Raw genomic sequence first — 19,681 nt, 5'->3', positions numbered from 1 at the left:
CGAGCGACCAAAGGGAAGCCCCCGACCGCTTGTCTGCACTGCCGGCATCCGTTTGACTCGCGTCCCTTTCTCGTCTTTGCCATGACGAGCGCGTCAAGTCCCAGAAGCAGCGCGACGCCTCTGCGCAGCGACCGTCTCCCCTCGCAGTGTGGCGGGGCCAGTGCGGGATCTCGGCGTGACTTCTCTGTTCCTGCTTGCGACGAAACAGAAGAACGTTGGCGGCGATCGAAAAACGCTGACCGAGTGCCGTCGCCTCCTACACTCTCCGCATGTCCTCTGGCTACACAGAGAGACAGAGACAGAGGGAGAGAGACAGAGACAGAGGGAGAAGGAGGGCGCGGCGAAGAGAGAGGCGTCGATGTCCATTATGAGCTACAAGTAGCCAGATGTGGAGACGGTGTCGAGAGACAGACAGATGAAGTGGAAGAGACACAGATGTCTGGAGAGAGGTCTAGGTCGTTTCGAGGTCTATTCTTCGACAGCTATAGCGACTGCAAGCTAGATGTAAATGCATCGAGGGGGAGATCAAATCAGGTATATATAAACACATATACTTATACATAAAGATTGTGTATGTATATATATATATATATATGTAGCTAGGTGGCGATCAACAAGGAAGTCTTCGTTATGCACTGGTGACGACAGAGGGATGTAGACACGAGACGCGCAGGAGAGGTGTACAGACACTTTGACTCACCCGGTGGAGGATGCCCTTCCAGCGGTTTTGTAAACGTCAGTAGTGGGCGCGGTGTGAAAGCGTTTCGTCGTTGTGCTCGCGCTTTTCTCGTTGGCCCGGACGAACTTTCTCTCGGACTTCCGTCTGCGGACCTCCCCTTGTTCTCCCCTCCACACGCGGGCAGCAAAGAGGACGAAGCAGGTGAAACTCAGCGGCCGAGTGGGCCGTCGGATTTCTGCGCCTTGCCGGCCCGATCGCGTTCACTCCACCGCGGATGCAAGAAGAAGAAGAAGAAAGCAGCTCGCCAGAGTCGCTGGTCGACTTCGGAAGGCCGGGAACGCTGCAGGCTGCTGCGCCAGTTGACGCCGCCCGCTCCTGCGTTGTGCAGAGGAATGTCTCCCGTGACAAGTCTGGCGTCTACCGCATGAAGCGGCGATGCTTGCTCTCTCGCCTGACCGAGCGTCAGACGCGTCGGAGGTTCATCTCTCTCTTTCTGTTGACGCTGTCCTCGAAAAGCCTCAGAGTGTCAACTTGTCGGGGGGATGGGGGGGGCGCGAACTCGTTTCTTCGCCGTGTCACTCTCCCTGCTAGACGCATCACTGAAAACGCAGAGACGAATTCGAATCTGAGAGGAACGGTAGCTCAAAGGCCGCCTGCCTGAGTCGCAGCTTTCAAGTGACGCGCGTAGGCTCTCAGTGAACGGCCGCCGCTGCCAGACTTCGCTAAGGAAACAATTCTTGCGGGGAAGAGGGCCATTTCAGGGGAGAGCAGGAAGCTCTCTTTCGGACAGTGTGTCTCGGCGTAAGAACAGTTCGTCAGGCGTTTCTGTTTACTTTTTGCCAGTGGATTGCGCGGTGCACGTCGCTGCGTCTCAGTGCGCGACTGCCGAGGCAGAAAAAGCAAGTGGGTTGCCGCGACCGTGGCGAACATGGCAGAGAAGGGGCAGCCGGCATTTGCTCGCGGTTTCGAACACAAGAGGAGTCAGAAACGCAGCGGCCTTTGAGTCTTCTGGCAACTTGACGCATCGCTTGAGGTATATAGAGCTTTTTTAGAAAGCGCCAGTTGCTCGTTTGTCGCTCTTGCTAGAGCGAGCTCCGGACAGCAGGAGTGTGGCGTCAAGTTTCAGGCGAGAAAATGTGAACCGAGACCTCGCGTCGTCGACCGCCGCTCCTTCTGAAATGCAGAGGACTAACCTCACCATATATCTTGAGCAAGGATGTGGACCGTTCGAGGCTCTCAGCTAACGCACCGAGAGCTCCTCCGCATCTGTCTTCACAGGCCGGGTGTCCTCTGAGGCGCGAGAAGCTCGGAGAAAGGAGAGAGACACTGAAGAGAGATCGAAGGAGACAGAAGAACGAGAAGGAGGGGGAAGGCGAGAGGAATGCAGAGAAGAGCGAAGGAGACAGAAGAACGAGAAGGAGGGGGCAGGCGAGAGGAATGCAGAGAAGAGCGAAGGAGACAGAAGAACGAGAAGGAGGGGGAAGGCGAGAGGAATGCAGAGAAGAGCGAAGGAGACAGAAGAACGAGACGGAGGGGGAAGGCGAGAGGAATGCAGAGAAGAGCGAAGGAGACAGAAGAACGAGAAGGAGGGGGAAGGCGAGAGGAATGCAGAGAAGAGCGAAGGAGACAGAAGAACGAGAAGGAGGGGGCAGGCGAGAGGAATGCAGAGAAGAGCGAAGGAGACAGAAGAACGAGAAGGAGGGGGAAGGCGAGAGGAATGCAGAGAAGAGCGAAGGAGACAGAAGAACGAGACGGAGGGGGAAGGCGAGAGGAATGCAGAGAAGAGCGAAGGAGACAGAAGAACGAGAAGGAGGGGGAAGGCGAGAGGAATGCAGAGAAGAGCGAAGGAGACAGAAGAACGAGACGGAGGGGGAAGGCGAGAGGAATGCAGAGAAGAGCGAAAGAAACACGTAAGAGCAGAAAGACAGAAAGACTAAAGATGGAAAACGCAGCATTGTGGTGTGGGCGATACTTGCGGTGCGACAGCCTTTTTGAGTTTCAACGAAAAACGTCTTTCGCGTTTCTTCTCCACGGACTGTCTCGCCTCGTTCGCGAAGCCCTCAGTGAACGAAGAGACAGAAAAACAGACTTGAACGCGGGGTCGAATAAAATGCAAACTGCATGCGCAGAGCCAACAGTCCGAAAAAAAACCGAAACCGTTTTTAAAAAGAGACGCGACAGAGAAGAAATTCGACTCGCACCACATCCGTCGAGACTCATCTATCCCCTCGCTCGAGTTGAAAAAGAAGCGATGTCATAATAACGTCGGAAAACGCAACTCCTCAAAAATGCAACTACGTTTAACATGTGTTTGTTTTGCGCAGAAAGCGAACGTCCTTTCATTCTCTTTATTTGTTTTCGTGTCTTCTTCACTTGTTCTTTTCTTTCCCTCATGATCTCTCTCTCATTTCGTGTACTCTTCCTCCAAACTCTGTTCCCTAAATTCTCCTATCCTGTCTTTTTCTCGTCTTGTTTGCTCTCGCCTCCACTTCTCTTTCTGTGACTTCCTCAATTCCTCCTCTCCTGCCTCGTCCATGTTTCCTCTTTCTCTTCTCGTTTCCTTCGTTTTCATTCTCTTTCTGTTTCTGCAAGTACACCGCGGCGCCGGCTGTTTCCCAGCACCGGCCGGCCCAGAGCCGCGATGTCTTCCCCCTCCCCCCCTTTTCTTCGGCAGTGGAATCTCTCCCTCGTCTTCAGCGGCAGCAGAAAAGGCAGAAAAAGGAAGGAGAAGCAACGAAGAAAAGTGGAAAGCAAAGCGCAGGGAAAGAAAAGAAGCACAGAAACCTGAGAGACGGTTTAATGCAAAAAGAGGACTGCGTCAACTGAGCGCAAGCGGCCGAGCTGCGCGTTTCGAGTTCCACTGGGGTGCAGCGGCATTTTGCGACTGTTTGGTCGCTCCAAAACGCGTGTGCCAGTTTTCCCTTTCAGAAAGGCATTTCAGGTTCGCTCTTCTCAGCGCCTGCTCTTCTCCAGCGACTTCTCCGAGTCCCGATGGTTTCCGTTCACGGTGCACAGCTTCCGTCTCTCGTCGCAGTCGCGCATCGGTCTCGGCTGTCGCGCCCAGGCGCCTCGTCTCGCAAGCCTCGTCCCCCGTCTTCTCCGCCGCGGCTCGATGCGAGGTCGCAGAGTGCGAGGGAGAGAGTCTTCAGTCGACGGAAGAAGGACGCGAAGTTGCAGCCCACCCAGACGCCCACAACGACGCCGAAGCCAACTCCCCACCAGAAGCCGAAGAGCGGCTGTTCGGCCTGGCGAATCAGGTCGTCGAGCTCCCGCGACGCCAAGTGCTGCGTCATGCCGAGACCCCCCACAAAGAGGGCAGGCAGGAAGAATCCCATCTTGAAAGAGAGACGGAGGAGCCAGGAGCGACTCACCAGGCGCAGGGTGGGGAGCAGCGAAGGGAGGGAGGCGAAAAAGAGCAGAAAGAAGAAACAGAAAGAGAACGAGAGCCGAGAGAGAAGGCAGACGGAAGAATCAGTCGAGGCGGGAGAGTCCTGAGAGGGGAGGAGGCACGGGGAGGGCGAAGCGCAGACTTTGAAGAATGTTTGAAGAATGAAAAAGGAACGAAGGAAAAGCGGCAAAAAACGGAGATAGAAAAAAACACGGAGATGAGGACGATAAAGGCCTTCACTGCAAAAGAACGGCGCATGGGGATGCCCTGTCTTCTTCGACCAGTCTCCCCTCTCTGTCTCGACACTAGCTGCCGTCCTCCGCTGTCCTCTCTGCAGCATCCCCTGCCCTTCTCCTCGAGCGGCTTCTCTCTCAGTCGCCAAGTCTTCTCGCTTATCTCCCCTCTTACGCGAGTCGAGCGTCGCTGCCGATCTCCTCTGTCTCCTCTCGCAAAGCAAGCTTCAGACCGAAAGACAGAGACAGAAGGGGAAAAGGAACGAAAGCGTATAAAGGAAGGAAAGGGAGAGGAAGGGAAGAAGAGGGAGAAGAGAGGGGGAAGAGGGGGAGAAAGGGAAGTCGAACAAGCGTGGAAGCGACGAAGAGAAGAAGGAGAGAGAGAAGAAGGATAAAGGAGTCAGAGAACACACAGAGGGTTCCTTCTGATGTTCAGCACTCGAGAAAACTCGACGCCGCTTGCAGAGCCTTTGCAGAAGTGGAAGTCGACTTTTGAGAATCCCCCTCTCCCCTTGTGTCCTCGCAAAAACTCGACTCCTCTTCCAGAAAGAACGAAGCCTCCCCGGTGAACTGGACCGACTACAAATGAAAAATGAACAGCTCCTCTTCTTCTTTTTTCCGTATCCCGGGAGGTCAGGTGTACATACACTCGACGCAGCGGGAAAGGCGCTCAGAGGCCGCAGGACATGCCAGTCGCGGTTCTTCCTCGGTTGTACGCCCGCAGAAAACAGTGGACATGCGGAGTAAGAGTGGAGAAATCTTCAGAAAGACTCAGAGAAAAAATGCAGAGAAAGCCGTCCCCGATTTTGACTAAACACGCTGACTTCCGACTTTTCGTGGCGCTTTGCGGCGTTCAACCAGCCGCGCGGTTTTCCACTCAAAGCCTCGGCGCGCTGAAGAAACTCTCGCCGAGCTTCTTTCCCTTCCTGACATCTTCGTTGTCGAAGATTTGTATCTGTCTTGTATTTCTCTTTCCTTTCTTGCCTTGCGTGTGAAAAGGAGGGAGGAAACGTTCAAGGCAGGCGAGTTTCTCCGCAAACTCCCAACCGTCTCTGCCGCACACTCGCTCTGGGGCGTCGCCTCGACGTCCCCTCGGGAGTGTCTCACGCTTGCAAGTTCCTTTCTTCTCTTTTTCTTTCCGCAGTTCTTCAGGGAGTCTCCACCGTGTTGTTCGTGCATTTTCGGTCATTTCTCGTCGCTTACTCGCCGTGAATCTGCACCTTCACTCTCACAGGCACGGACCCCCAAGGTTACAAGCACGCAGAGCACTCCAGAGGGAGGAAACTGTCTTCTGGGGTTCTTAGAAAGTTCCGCCGAGCGTTTACCGAGAACCCAGTGGCTTTCTTCAGCTGTTCACACACAAGTTATGGGGCAGTATCGGACTCTTTAATCTACCACTTCTTGCCTCTGACGGTGAACTGTCCGGCTCCCACCTGAATCGTTTAAAATTAACTTCTATGGAAGTACCGAAGTAACTTGGAGGCATTACAGACGCCCAGAGACTACATCAAACGAGAACGCGGACTCCGACAGAGAGACTCATGGCAGTGGTCTGGGTTTCTTACCAAAACGTTAAATGCTAGATAAAGTTAAATACAGGAAAAAGTTAGATCCAGAAAAAAGTTAGATCCTGGAACTTGTCTAGTCGGGAAGGGGGCCTGACTACGAGATAGGGCTACACGCAAGAAGATCCTCAAATCGAGTGAGAACGGGTGTTGACGCGAAAAGATAGATCTGGCGACTTCCTGGACATCTCTGTCAAAAACAAACCCACAAAAGAACCAACCGAATCTGTTTGAGTGTACTGAGAAAGGAAAGGACACTCGAGGAAGTTGTGCTGAAGAAGCTGGGGATTTCGTTTATCCGGAGGCGAGGCAGATGCCTCGTTTTCACCCTGCGCCCTGTTTCTCGATGAACGCTTGGTGGATTCGTCCGAACGGCTCGCATGTTCTGCAACACAGGAAGTCACTGAAGTAGTGAAAGGGGCGCTGCAAGGTGAGTTGCGTAGTAGTCGACACCTTGCGCGTAGAACAGGACCGACGTGGAGGAACGTTAAGGTCGCCGGACGATACCATAAAAGAGCTTTCTTGTCACTGACTGCACCACGGGATCGGGACTCGTTTACTTGCCTCAGTCCGGCGCGAAGAGTGAATTTCTCAAAAAACGTGGAACAGGTTTCGATAAAAATGATGCAGACAGCAGAGAAAGCGAAAGCTGGGCAGTTCGAACTTCCCGAGAGTGGCAGGCAGTGAGGATCCACACACAGTTGCCTCCACAAACACTCAGAGGTCTACAAAGAAAAAGGAAACGACGATGCCTTGAATCCTACGTTTGAACAGGCAGAGAAATTGCTGACAGAGGGGTGCCCCCTCAGGGTTTTCGGTGTCGAGGGCAGGAGCGGCGGCAGAAAGACCATCCAATTGAATTCGATTTCTCACGAAAAAAAGCGGCTCCTCGGTTGGCCTCTCACACTCAGCTGGCTTCTCTGGGTGTATGCAAGGGCCAGAAGTCAACAAACGAAGTAGTCCTGTGCAGTGGAGAGCCTGGCGTTACATGAAACAGGTTTAGAGTGTCTCCGAACATACCTCCGGCAGACAATTCCACCTTTCACAAGAAAACGAGTTCTCAACGCGACTTCACACCGCACCCGATGGTAGTTTTTCTGCATGCTGTGCACCCGATGCAGTGCTGAAAGCAATTCTTTCGAAAGTCGGTGATGGTCGGTGTACCCTGAACCAAGACGTTGATTCCAGCGAAACCTGGCGAGTTCTCTGGCACCAGACCGAGTGAAACAGGGGGAGTGTCTCAGTCTCCTTGAGCGTAGGCGCTCGCTTAGGGTCCCGACATCCAGTGCGAACGTTGCCACCGTCTCACTCACCTCACACCTTGGTTTTCACACAGACGCTGGACACCGCAATGCTCAGTGAACTTCACACCAAGGCCATGAAACGCAAAGTGGATCTCGGATCTGGAAACAAAGACCCTTTTCTTTGTGTCAACATGTAGTCCCAGTCGAAGAGTCGACACCCTTCAGAGAAAATAGTTCATGTGGACGGAGGAACCGCACCGTCGAACGTTTAACTTGAGTCCTAAAACATGGCGAACTTGAGGCCAGTTTCAGCGAGTGGAGGAATCCGAAAGAGACAAACCAGGACAACGGAAACTGCAGAACAGACTCAGCGATTGCTCTCAGGAAGAAGAGAACATAAGACGATTGATCTGAGGAAGAGAACAGGAATTAAGCTTTGCGAATCGTCGGACTCTGTAGAGGTGATCCTCACCCAACTTCACAAAAGGCGAAGTGATGCCTCAGTTAAAAACCGTCGAAATTCTCGACTTTCTTCAGAAAGCATTTGGACATCTCAATCGTGCTGTGAGTCTTCGTCTGAAGTAAGCCTCTAAGAGTTCTGCGTCATTCTTACCAAGGAAAAGAAATCTCTACTAGGAAGCTCAAAGCGACAGTAGAAACTACAGAAGACGTAAGACATTTTGTTAGACTCGGTGTTACGTGACACTCTTTCCATCGCCTCAATTTTCACGGTTGAGATTCTTATCGGAAGAAGAGCTTCATCGGAAGAAAGTTTTCTGAACTCATGAGTCACCGAAGGGGAAAAAGCCGTGAGTCTGTGCGATCCCACGGCCGCTCGGTGGACATCAACACCATGGACCTCAAATGAAATTCGCAGAGTCTTCATGAATTTCTTGATCTTCTCCCTAACTGCGTTGGCGGCACTCGTCTATAATCCGACGCCTGCAAAGTTGGTGGCTGCGAAGCGCCTGGCGTCTTACAGCAAAACTGTTTGCGCTGGTGAGCATGTGGAGACGTCTCCAGAGCAATGCGTTTGAACGTTTCACCTCCGAGTTTCGCAACATCCACTCTTGCACTCAAGCGCGACACACGAGAGATTGAACGGAGACGGCTTCGAGACGAAAGAGGCTTGTGAGACGGCACCGCAAGATGAGGAGCTCAAACAACTCGTTTTCGCTACATTCACATGCATGGAAACACTCAAGACTCTTCCCACGGAATACTGTATCAGCTTCCTTGCATTGCCTTCGAGCCCTCTGCTTGAAAATCCTTTTCCCCGTTCTCCTTTCTCCTCCGAAGCTCCCCAAAACCTGCGCCTCCCCTCTCACCCTGTCCCTCTCGCCGTCCTCCCTCTGCGCTCTCCTCTTTGTCTCTTCCCTCGCGAACTCGAACAGGAAAAAGACAAAGGGCACCGTCTGGCGCCCGTTTCCCTGTCTGCTCCGTGTGGCTTTCTGGGTCTTTCTGATTTTTTGTCTTGGATTTTTCAGCCACAGCAGGACAGATTCTGAGGGTTTCTGCCGTACATGTTCGCGTTGGCCGCGAGACGCACACCGCCGAGAGCCTGAGCGTCTCTGTACGCATCCGCCCCGTTCGCTCTTCCAGAGAACTCTTCTCCTTGCGTTCTGTGGTTGTAAATCTCCTGGAGCAAATGTTCAAAAATATGTTTCACGTTGAACGCCGTCACTGCACTCGCCTCGCTGAAATACAAGCCGTTCGCCTGCGCGAACTTCGCAGCCAACTCGTAGGGAACCTGGAGACACACCGCAAAAAAAGAGCAGGATAGCGAGGACGGGTGGAGAGAGACTCGAGGAAGGGGAGACGCCCGGGGCTCTGGAGCAAGAAACAGAGGAAGGCGGCTCCGCAGAGAGAGAGACAGCAAAGAGGTATTTGTTGAAAAGAAGGGAGACAAAAGTGGAGGAAACGAGGGTGGGAGATAGCAAAGCCAAGGGCGCTGAAAAAAAAGATACAAGTTGGATGCGTGGAGGAGGAAGCGGCAGGAGAAAGCGACGAAACGAGCTGTGGTAAGAGAGGCGGCCAACCAGCGAGAGAGCGAGAGGGAGAAACGAGATTTTTTTAAAGCACAGCGAAAAGAGAAAACGCCGACACCCCCGAAAACCACAAAACCGGGGCAAAGCGAGAGACGGCGAACACAGCAAGCACCCGTGAGAAAGCAGCGTCTCCTAGCGAAGGAAGCACAGAAAACGCCCTCACTTCCAGTGGACGTACATCTCGAGCTGTGGGGTCTTTTTCGACCAAGTCGAGTTTGTTCCCAACCATCATGATGACGATGTCAGGCTCCGAGTTCTGGCGCAATTCCTCTAGCCATTTTGACGCATTCAGAAAAGTGGACTTCCTCGTCACGTCGTAAACCAACAACGCACCTACTGCGCGGCGGTAATGCGCGCTGGTGATGCTGCGGTACCGCTCTTGACCAGCTGTGTCCCAAATCTACAAAAAACGCATGCGCGCTCACACGCTTCGAAACATGCAAATCAAAAGGTACACATATCCCCAGACATCAATAAATAAATATATATATATATACATATATATACATATATATACATATATATAAGGGATGTTCGGTGTATGTACTTCACGGATAAATTTCCATGAGTGTGCATCAAGGTGCGTAAATATATCTTTTTCCGTGGAGAGAGGATTGTATATACGACATCGAGTTCCGAGACATCTCGCTTTCTCTTTCGCGTCCCTAAGAGGGGAGAAATTGAGACTAGGGGGTCACTAAATACCGGCAACCGTTCTACACAAATATATGCCTACATGCGTATACCTGCATAAACTCTCCCGATACACATACGCAGATTGTCACAACGTTTCCGTGAGGAGGCAAGAGAAAAATGCACGTGAATGAACACGATATATATATATATATATATATTATGCATGGTATACATATATATATATATATATATAAGTAACAAATGCCGTCGTTTTTTCGATTTGCTCGCAAGAACGGACGAGAGGATTACAGCGCAGAGAAGATTTTTTCTCTGCATGCGCTTGCCTGTGCTTTGACAGTTCCGCCGACTGCGAGCGGCACCGTGCGCGTGGCGAACTCGACGCCGATGGTGGCTTTCGGGCTCTTGGGCAGAGTTCCTCGAATATAACGCGAAAGCAAGTGCGTCTTTCCTACAGTCGCGTCTCCCACCAGAATCACTTTGTAGAGATGGTCGTAGTCTTCAGAACCCCCCGCCATCGTGGCGAAAAACGACTTTTTCCGCTTTACAAGAGAGCAGAGAAGAGTCGAGAAGAGGTTTCGGAAGACGCGGCTGCAGGGAAAACGGAGTGGTTCGCTTTTGCGTTTCTTCTGAGCGGAAAATTTCACGAGATGGGGCGGAGCGAGAGGCGAAGAAAGTGGGGAACGCGGAGGAAGTCGAGGAGTCCGCGGGGACCAGCGAAATCCAAGAAGGCGAAGACCGGCGGAGGCATGTGCGCAGGCCGAAGAGCCTCTCGGGGGCGCAAAGAAGAGAAGAAAAGGAAGCGAAAGCGACGGAAACAGAGAAAACGAGGAGAGACGGAGGAAGAAGAGAGCGGAGAACTTCTCTTCTGAAACGGGTCGGGGGGAGGAGAGAAAACGGAGGCTTGCCTCCAAACGAAACTGCGAGAAGCGAAGATAGGAGAGGAGAGGCGAAAAGCGAAGAGGAAAGGACCTCAGACAGAAAGGATCGCTCTCTTTCGAGAAGCCATAGGAGACGCTAGACTGAGAGATCTGAGAAGAGACGGCGCACCATGGTATTAAGGGAGACAGCTCTACATGAAAGAGGTCGGCATAGTCTTGTAGAAACCGAAAAGGCGCATCCAAACACACGGCGGCAGAGAGGACCGAACTGGGCTGACCGTGCACAGCGAAGATCCGAGAGAGAGAGCTGAGAATGCTCCGGCCAGCGCATGCAGTCAGAAGAATCCTCCTCTGAAAAAGAGGCGACGAGACAGCTTCCCTTTTTCGGCGAGGAGACGAGAAAGTTTCGAGTAGACGAGGTGAGAAGAAACACGCAATTTACTCGTGGAGACTGTCTCCGTTCCCTCTTGACTCTTACGGCTCGAGGAGAACGCAACCTGCAGACGGTGGGAGGAAACGACGAGGCAGAACGTCGCCGCAGAGGCGCGAGGCTCTCTCGTTGCAGCGCGCGAGAAAGAGGGAAGACAGAAGGCGCCGAGGAGAGAAGGAGAAAGAAGGAGAGAGAAGGAGATGAGAGGAAGCAGACGACAAAGAACAGAGGACAAACAGTAGAGCACGAAGAACAAAGGACAGGGAGAAGGGTGCGCACAGAGGAGAGGCTAGAGAGGGAACTCGAGCAACTTCGGGCGTCTGGACGGAGAGAGACGGAAAACCGGCCCGCCACAGAACGAGACAGGTTCTTTACAGCAGAAAAACCTTCTCCAAGCTCAGCGGGGACTTGGACGGTGTTCTGGAGATCCGGAAAAGTTCCTAGAAGTGACGCGGCGTCGAGGTATGTGCGGCCGCCGTGTCGTTTGCAGGACCCTGCTTTAGTGAACTTCCCGCTTCTGAGGAGGCGTCAGACGCAAGGGAGGGGAAGAAGTCGCGCGGCGAAAAAGAGCAGCGGCCGCCGATACAGTGGTCTTTGTAATGTCGCGGAACGGCGACCACAAAGACGAAGAGCACCGGGTGAATGTACAGCCGTACACACGCGGTGCCTCCGTTTCTGGATGGTCGCGCGGCTGGTTCTGGAACTTGGGAACGGAAACCACCAAAGTGGCTTGCGGTATTGAAAGGGAGTCAGACAGGAGTGCGTCGAGTCTTTTCTAGGCAGAGAGGAGAGAAACGCGTTGATGCTTCTTCGCGGCGAGGTGTGTTAACGCGTGATGTCTGAGCCTCTGGGCTGCAACCGCAGCGACCACGTCCCCCGGCTTCTCGAGGCAGACACATCTACGAGCCGACAGCGCTTGAAAACCGCTTTCGCATGAGCGGAAAGCGCGGTGTCTTGAGTTCTCTCGGGACCATGGAGGAAAAAAATCACCGAACCTCGGAACAACGCTGTCCCTCTCGATTTTCACCATCCACAGACAACTCCAGCTCCTGCCTGCAAAGCGAAACGCCCTGTCAGCGGCTGAGAAAGGACCGAAGCGCCCGCGAGGCCAGATGCACAAAAGACGGGATGGACTTGGCGAGTTCTCCGAATATAAGCCGAATCGAATATTCCCCTCGGCTCCTCCTCAGGCCGCAGCGGGCCCAGCACACCGTTGGGAGCGAGTCGGTGCTCCGGACACTCCCGCCGCAGACAGCGGCCTTTTCCGTGTGGGTTTTCGCGCGTTTTCTCTATCTAAAAGCAGTCGAGGCAGAAAACGCCAGCTGCAACAGAAGGAAAGCCGTCCGTTTTTCCTTTGCACTGCGGTTTTCTGCCGCGAATTGCCCGCGACCCTGCCGTGTGCGCCGCAATGCCGTCATCGTCTTGCGCTACCGGCGCCATCTGAGGCGAGGCTCCCGCGGTCTCATTTTCCGCCATTTCGAGGAGCCGAAGCTTTTGTCAAGGAAGTCGTTTTTGCTCGCCGAGAAAAAATCACCTGTATACGTTCCTATTCGCACAGCTCGAGCAGGAGGCGCCGTTCGTGTCTCGACGCCACTGCCTCGAAGGCCGCGACCAATCGCCGACTTCTGGGAGTCTGGTCACGCGCGTCGCTTTGCAAGTTTCCGTGTTTCTTGGTGGAAGAAACCGTTTCTCCGCCCGTTCCCTTTGCGGGAGCCAGGCTCGTCTAGCGCACGTGTCGAGATATTTTCTCCGGACCCACGAATCGCATAGTCGCCCAGACTGCCGTCGCCCCCGTCGCAATCGAGGGCCAATTGTCAGTCTTGGTTCGTGCGATTGTCTTTTTCTTCCAGATTTTTTATGCCTGCAGAGAGTTTCGTAGATTCTCTAGCGATTGTGTGTCTGACATAGGTTCATGTGTCTGGATTTCGGTACGAGAGTGGGTCTTCCGCGTCTCCCACGGCAGCCAGTGGAGTAGCGATGAGACCCGGATCGAGGGTTCCCTGTTCCGTTGGCGTTAAAGGACGAGGAAAAGACAGAGTTTTCGGGAAGAGAAGCGAACGAATAGCCAGGGAATCTTTCGACGCTCCTTTCGGCGCTGTGTGTGGACCTGGCTGTACTGATTGAAAACTTTTTAGCTGCCGTCCGCGTCCTGTCCCGCAAGAGCGGGGGTGGATTCCCACTCCAAGCAATCGGTTCCTCGTTAATCGCTTTGACAGTAAACTCGTCGCTGTTGCGCTCGTCGGCACTGTATCTTCCCCATGTTCCTCTGTGTCGTGTTTTCTCTGGAGACCCCCGCTCTTCTTCGTTTTCCCCGTAGTCTCTATATTTCTTGCTTGAGGAAAAGGATACACAAGCGCCCAGACTGAGAGTTTCGCCGCGTCTAGTCGCGGGTCGCTTCGGCGAGGCTTTTGCGATCCCAAATGCCTGCTGGGAAGGCGTACCCCAGGTCCGGAGACTCAACATGTGTCTCTTTCTCGCGAGTGGAGACGCGCATTGAAACGCGTGTGAAGTCGAGGGTTGCACCTCCTCTTGTTTCTCTGCACCAAAGGCTCCTCCTGTCGTGGTACTAAGCGATACCGCCTTTGTCTATGTCTCCGTAAATACCTAAAGTACACGCCTACTCACACGGATATGTAGATGGGTGTTTTTTCCGCGTCTCGTCAGTGCGCGAGTCTTTTCACTAGATGCTTTCGCTCAATGGCCTGTCGTCCGTGGCTGACTCTGAACTGCGCGGAATTCCCTGCAGTGGAGAGACATCATCCGTCCGGGCGTAGGTGAAGCCGCGCGCTGGAGTACCCGCCGAGACTGGCGTGTCTCGTGAGGTGTACGCACAGCCGATCTGCGCCCTGAGATCCAACGGAGGTTTCTGTGGGCGTTCAGAAGTTCACCAGATGCTCAGTTTCTGCCGGCACTACTTCTTCCGAGCAGGCACGTGACTTTCAGCAATGAAAAGAAGGAACTGAGGGCGGAGAGGACAGCTTTCCAACGAACTCGCGTTCCAGTTTCCACGCGATTTCGCGACGCGTGACCAAGAACGGAGTGTCTGCGCGACTCCAGCGAACAGCGTGGAAGGGAGGAACTTAGTCGAGTATCCTGCGTCGACAGTCCAATAAACATGAGAAATGCCAGTTCGTCCTCGGCTCCTCGCGGCAACGCAGAGACGCCTGCGAGCAGGAGAGACGAGGCGGTGGCAAGGGAGCTTTGTTCTTTCCCTCACGGAGGCGAGATGGAACAGGGTGGGGCCATGTGCGAGCGACGAGCCGCCGCAGAGCGGACGAACGCGTGTGAGTCGGTCTCTCGCGTCTCGTCATCGCCCGCAGTCTCTGCGACCGACACAAACAATGATGGAGACAGGAGAGAGGGATCTGCCTTGAGTGACTGCGCGTCGCCACGAGACAGAAGAAACGACACCGAACCGCGGTCCGCAGAGGCCCCAGAGCCTCTCGAAGTGAGTGGAGATGCGTCGCGAACGTCGAAGACATGTCCCCGACGCGAGAGCGATCCTGCAAGCGCGACAACAGTTGCACATCGGGAACTGAACCTTGAGAAGTCCTCAGTTCGTTTCTTCGTGTGTCTCTTCGTCGCGATGGTGTTTTGTGTCTTCGTCTGTCTGTGTCTCCTCCACGATAAACCGAACAACCCCCTTGTTCTCCTCACACGCGCCGCTCCGCTCGACGAGGGGTCCGCAACGTGGACATCACAGGCGCTTGCGTCGGTTTTCTCTATCTTCGTCTCTCTCGGCGTCTCTCCTTCCGTGTTTCCCCTCTCTCTTTTCTCCTACCCCCGCGAGTTCGACCGCTTTCCCCACATCCACCGAAAAACGCATGACGTCTCTTCTCCTCTCTCTTCCTCTCCTCTCTCTTCCTCTCCTTTCTCTTCCTCTTCGCTCTCTCCTCCCGAGTCGTCGTCTGTCTCTCCTCTGTCCGCCGACGAGGTGGACGCGGCTGTCGGAGTTGACGGGGCGTTTCTCGACTCGTTGTCTCCGTGGGAAATGCGCGCCTTCTTGCTGGCCGACGGTTGGTCGGAGACTCCGAACCAGCGAACGGCGCCTCTGTTGATGCCTGCTGTCCTGCCGCGACTGCCGCGCGCGGGCGGGGGCGAGCACCTGCGGCGCCACCATCACTCGGTGGACAGCGCAGCTTCGCCGTCGCTTCCGGTCACAGCCGAGACGGTTCTGGAGAGCGGCCGTCACCTCCTGACGGCGAACGTCTACGAGGAGGCGCGGTCGGTGTTGGACCAGGCGGTGCGGGAGGGGCACCTGACGCGCGCTGTGCGCATGCACGGCCAGTTTTTGTATCCGTGGAAGATGTTCTCGGCGGCGGAGCGGGAGGTATTGCGTCTGACTGCCGACCAGGTGCGCTGGTTCCCCAAGTGGGTGAAGAACCACCGACACTCGCAGCGCGTGGAGAAGAGCGTTCTCGACGCGTTTCTCCCGGTTTTGCGGCCGCAGTTCGCGGACAAGTACGGCGGCCCAGGGAGTCCAGACGAGGGACGGAGTCGGGGGATTCGGTACACATGGCTCGGTCACGCGACGGGTTTGGTGAACGTCGACGGCCTGAAGATCTTGATCGATCCGATGTTCGACGGGGACCTGATTGGGCCGTACAGCGAGTGGCTGCGAAGCGTAATGAAGTACATCAGCGCGCTGTGCGGCTCTCTGGGCGAACGCCACCGGCGCCCACCGTGCGAGTACGACGAACTCCCGACAGACGTCGACGTCGTCCTGTTGAGTCACAACCACCCCGATCACATCATGGAGCACGACGCCCACTCGATTTGCTCGCGCTTCGCGAAGCACTTCCGGCGCTCGATCTGGTACGTCCCCGAGGGCGTCACAGGCTTTCTCCGGCAGCAAGGGTGTCTCCCGTCCTCGATTTTCGAGTTCTCTTGGGGCGAGTCGCGCACTCTCTCTTGCCACTTGCGCCACGGCCGCCGCGTCTGCAGCGACGGAGTATGGCACAAGCGACGCGCCAAGACGGAGACCTTCAAATTCACTTTCACAGCAGGGGTGCACTGGTCGGGACGCTCGCCGTCGAAGATCGACCACAACACCTCGTTGTGGGGTGGGTTCGCAGTCGCAGGCCCTGAGCACAAGTTCTTCTACGGCGGAGACACGGCGTACTGGCGCCCCGACTTTGACGAGTATCGAAAGATTGGACACATTCTCGGTCCGTTCCACCTGGCCGCCCTGCCGATTGGGGCGTACGAACCGAACGCGGATCTGCGCTACCAACATGTGAAGCCGTGGGAGACCGTGCAGATGTTCAAGGACGTGAGGGCAGAGGCCGCCGTGGGGGTTCACTGGGGCACCCTCCGCCTCTCTGCCGAGGAGTTCTTCGATCCGATGCTCGATCTCGAGTGTGCGTTGCTGCATGTAAGCGAAGAAGACTGCAAAAAGGCCTCGGAACTGCAGCATCGGTACGTCGCTGCCCACGCCCTGCTCACGCAGCTGCCGAAGGAAGTTGCGGCGAGAAGGAACGGAGGGGAAGTTGGCGCGCAACCCACTCGCGTAGGGAGGGGACGGAGCACCAGGCCGCGGAGAGAGTCGGAGACAAGCTGGAGGACTGTGGGGTCCTGGGGCGAGGGGCGACCCGACAGCAGCGACGGGGGGTCGACCGAGTACCGGCGACGGAGACGGAGCACCAGCCTCGACGACGACAGTCGCGACCGAACAGAGACTCCCAGAGATCCCGATGTCGGCTCTGTGTCTGCGGGCGCAAAGCGAGTGGCGCAGGACCAGGTGACCCGAGTTGAGACGACCCCAGAGGCCTTCTTCTCTGAGTCCGTGGAAGTGTCTCAGGAGACAACACCGGGCCGAGAACCCCAAAGTCCATCAGAGGCCGAGAGGAGAAAGCGGAGGCGAGACCAGTTCGTGGACTTCTCGCTGTCCGGATCCAGATTCGGTTCGCCGAGCTCGAGTGAGTTTGGAGAAGGTCAGCCGATGAAGAGGCAGGAGCTGAAGCAGGTGGAGGCGAAGCGCGAGGAGGATGAAGATCACGTGACCTACGGGATCTCCGAGCGCGTAGCGAGAGCGGGGGGCCTCCCGCCGTTGCCTGAACAGGCGAAACTCGTTGCGGAGGTCCTGCACAAACTGGAGAACTTGATGATTCCGCAGGCCCACCCCTACCGTCACGCCTCCAACATTCAGCGTCTCCTCCGGTCCCTGAAACTCCAAGACGCAGGCCTGCTCGCCGACGACGACGCTTGGAAAGAATTCCTCCTCACCGAGGGTGCCAGGTTTCAGACTGTCTTCCTCGGCCAGTCCATTCAAGTAAGCGCTGCGGTGCTCTGTCCTTTCCAAATTTTCTCCGTCCATCAGCCCGGTCCTCGGACCGGTAAACGGAGACCCGCGCGGTTTCCACATCTCCACTATTTTCATACTTGAAAAGAATGCACAGTATACAGGTGTATCCATATATGTACATATATACATATATATATATATAAGTAATATGTGGATGCATGTATTTCGGTTTGAGTTGACGTGCATATATATGTATATATATGTATACAGGTGTGCGCAATTACATGGTCTTCAGTTCTGGGTATTCTTCGGCTTTGGGTGTGTAGAAAGGCGCGACGATTCTTAGCTTCACTTGAATTTTGTTTTTGAATGAGCGGCAGTTTCTTTGACATCAAGAGGAGACGTTCTCGAACTGGAGTGCCTGGGTGTGTTTTGGTGCAGGTGGAGGCGGCTGGAGGCGATTTTGTGCGGATGACGCGGAGCAGCGGCCTCGAGCATGTGTGGCCAGAAGCACCGGAAGAACATTACACCTTTCCCACCAAGTATTTCGACGTTGAGCGAGGACAGCGACTCCCGCCGCGCGAGGACGGAGCCGGCGTCTTTTCAAGTTTGCCGGCTTGGCGGGAGAGTCAATCTCCAGAAAGCGACTTTTCTTCTGCGAGTTCCGACGATCCGGGTCTGTTCATTTAAATGCAGAAGCGAGGAGAACCTGTGGCACCGGAAAGTGGAAAGAGGCGTCTTTTCCTCAAAGAAGTAGCCCGCGAACGTCGTCTCTTCGGTCGCTGTCGCACTCTGAGAGACATTCGCTCGCGGCCTGAACAGAGGCGAGGATAATTCCATTGCTGCGTGTGGTCGGCAAGCACGCCGACCAATCGCTTTTGCATGTTTCTCCAAGCATTTGATCAGACGAACTCGCCGTTGTTCCTCTTCTTGGTCAGGGGCTTCTTTCTGTTCAGCTGTTCGGAGGACCAAGAACGTTGGACAGGTTCAGAGCGCAAGCGAAAGGTGACATCTTCGTGGGTCCGGCTGGCCGCCGAGTCGTGTGCAGAGAGAGGACCGAGCGACACAGGTGGTGGCCGTATTGCGACGACAAATTAATAAGCATCTCTGTATGCATATATTCATGTATCTATATATTATAAGCATGTATATGTATCCGTATATTTGAGTGTTCTTCCGCGAGAATGGAAACTGTAGAAGAGGCACCAAGTTTGATCAGTTGTGTTTTTGAAGAAAATTGGACGCCGAGTTTTTGTGCAAGCATGTGGTCCTTGGCATTTTGAAAAGGTATAGCTGAGGGGATGGGAAGCTGCGGGTTGAAGTCTTAACGGGAGACACATGCTAAACATCCGTCGATACTTCTGGATTTATTTCATCCAAATGCACGTTACCGGCTTTTGCTTATGAACGGACGCAATTCCGTTCGAACCCAGTCTGCTTGTTGAAGTGTGTTCGCGTTAAATCGAGGTCCAGTCGGCCCGCTTTCTTCCCCACGTCTCCCCAGAGGTTAAGTCATTATGGGTGGAAGGCACTTTCGTCTGGCCGGAAGCTTTCTCTCGTCTACCTTCGTTGTGTATGTGGTGTACAGAACTGTTTGTGTGCGTCTGCGAATTCACGGCGGTGGTTGTAGGCGGTGGCTGTCTTCCTGTTCCGCTTCTAAGATTTTCTTCGTGTTCTGTCGGGAAAAGCTGTACAGGAGTGGTTGAGGGGATAACTTCTGCCGACCACCTGCATTTCTCTATTTTGAGGAAACGCGTGGAGAGCATGGGCTTGGGTGCTTCGGTTCATTTGTACACGAGCATACCGATGAACATAGACGCCGGACTGGACAGGTGCGTCTGCCCACAACTGTGTGTCAGAGACGTGTGCGATTTTATTTTGTGTTCTCAAGACGGAGTTAGGTGCCACGCGGTGCGTGTCGCGTGTGTGTTGTTTCCCGCGGTTTAGCAAAGACTAAAGAGAAACAGGGAAGTCAGCGGAACCAAGACCTAACGTTATGAGTTGTGAGTCTGTGTTAATCGGAGTTCGTTTTGATAAATCCCTCAAGACGAGCAGCTGCGGTGGCCAGACACCCAAACGACCCGGCCTTTGACCACGGTACCTGCTCGCTTGTGAGCGGAACCTCGTATAACGTGATTTTTCCTTTACAAAAGGAATCCTCACTTTCTCCGGTCCGCTGCAGCTCAACGAACACAGAGGAGCGCGGAAATGAAGGCCTCAAAAGAATACATATAAATATATATATATATATATATATCTTTGTTGCTGGAAATAAACTTGTGTCTATAGAGAGACACGGGCGAGGACGCTGTGCT

General features: G+C 54.4%; 4 protein-coding genes across 4 annotated transcripts; 2 read left to right on the top strand and 2 right to left on the bottom strand.

Annotated features, from left to right (window-relative positions):
* The first annotated feature begins 579 nt into the window (after positions 1-579).
* Positions 580-3,451, top strand: TGME49_320465 (hypothetical protein). The gene is made up of 3 exons (XM_018782994.1): positions 580-1,659; positions 1,958-2,051; positions 2,444-3,451. Exons 1-3 carry the CDS (start codon positions 1,608-1,610, stop codon positions 2,937-2,939), a joined length of 642 nt encoding a protein of 213 aa, XP_018638067.1. The 5' UTR covers positions 580-1,607; the 3' UTR covers positions 2,940-3,451.
* TGME49_320470 (hypothetical protein) lies at positions 2,782-5,821 on the bottom strand. Its single transcript, XM_018782995.1, has one exon. The coding sequence runs from the start codon at positions 4,405-4,407 to the stop codon at positions 3,682-3,684; it is 726 nt and encodes a 241-aa protein (XP_018638068.1). The 5' UTR covers positions 4,408-5,821; the 3' UTR covers positions 2,782-3,681.
* Positions 5,822-7,874: 2,053 nt separating this feature from the next.
* Positions 7,875-12,168, bottom strand: TGME49_320480 (Rab11b). The gene is made up of 3 exons (XM_002369864.2): positions 10,138-12,168; positions 9,336-9,557; positions 7,875-8,859 (listed from the first exon to the last, which is right to left on the bottom strand). The coding sequence occupies exons 1-3, from the start codon at positions 10,327-10,329 to the stop codon at positions 8,593-8,595; spliced, it is 681 nt and encodes a 226-aa protein (XP_002369905.1). The 5' UTR covers positions 10,330-12,168; the 3' UTR covers positions 7,875-8,592.
* A 109-nt stretch (positions 12,169-12,277) lies between these two features.
* TGME49_320490 (N-acyl-phosphatidylethanolamine-hydrolyzing phospholipase D family protein) lies at positions 12,278-19,464 on the top strand. Its single transcript, XM_002369865.2, has 2 exons — positions 12,278-17,393; positions 17,808-19,464. Exons 1-2 carry the CDS (start codon positions 14,238-14,240, stop codon positions 18,054-18,056), a joined length of 3,405 nt encoding a protein of 1,134 aa, XP_002369906.2. The 5' UTR covers positions 12,278-14,237; the 3' UTR covers positions 18,057-19,464.
* The last annotated feature ends 217 nt before the right edge of the window (positions 19,465-19,681 follow it).

This window comes from Toxoplasma gondii, chromosome IV (genome assembly GCF_000006565.2).
Source record: "Toxoplasma gondii ME49 chromosome IV, whole genome shotgun sequence".
Classification (NCBI taxonomy): domain Eukaryota; phylum Apicomplexa; class Conoidasida; order Eucoccidiorida; family Sarcocystidae; genus Toxoplasma; species Toxoplasma gondii.
The sequence above is the reverse complement of the archived record's forward strand: the minus strand, read 5'-3'. Positions and strand labels throughout refer to the sequence as shown.

Coding starts and splice junctions, on each gene's coding strand:
- TGME49_320470 (XM_018782995.1), bottom strand. CDS start 4,407: ATGCTGCAGAGAGGACAGCGGAGGACGGCAGCTAGTGTCGAGACAGAG.
- TGME49_320490 (XM_002369865.2), top strand. CDS start 14,238: ATGAGAAATGCCAGTTCGTCCTCGGCTCCTCGCGGCAACGCAGAGACG. Junction 17,394..17,807: donor TCCTCGGCCAGTCCATTCAA/GTAAGCGCTGCG, acceptor GTTTTGGTGCAG/GTGGAGGCGGCTGGAGGCGA.
- TGME49_320465 (XM_018782994.1), top strand. CDS start 1,608: ATGGCAGAGAAGGGGCAGCCGGCATTTGCTCGCGGTTTCGAACACAAG. Junction 1,660..1,957: donor CGGTTTCGAACACAAGAGGA/GTCAGAAACGCA, acceptor CTGTCTTCACAG/GCCGGGTGTCCTCTGAGGCG. Junction 2,052..2,443: donor GAACGAGAAGGAGGGGGAAG/GCGAGAGGAATG, acceptor CGGAGGGGGAAG/GCGAGAGGAATGCAGAGAAG.
- TGME49_320480 (XM_002369864.2), bottom strand. CDS start 10,329: ATGGCGGGGGGTTCTGAAGACTACGACCATCTCTACAAAGTGATTCTG. Junction 9,558..10,137: donor GCGGAACTGTCAAAGCACAG/GCAAGCGCATGC, acceptor CGTTTTTTGTAG/ATTTGGGACACAGCTGGTCA. Junction 8,860..9,335: donor AAGACCCCACAGCTCGAGAT/GTACGTCCACTG, acceptor GTGTGTCTCCAG/GTTCCCTACGAGTTGGCTGC.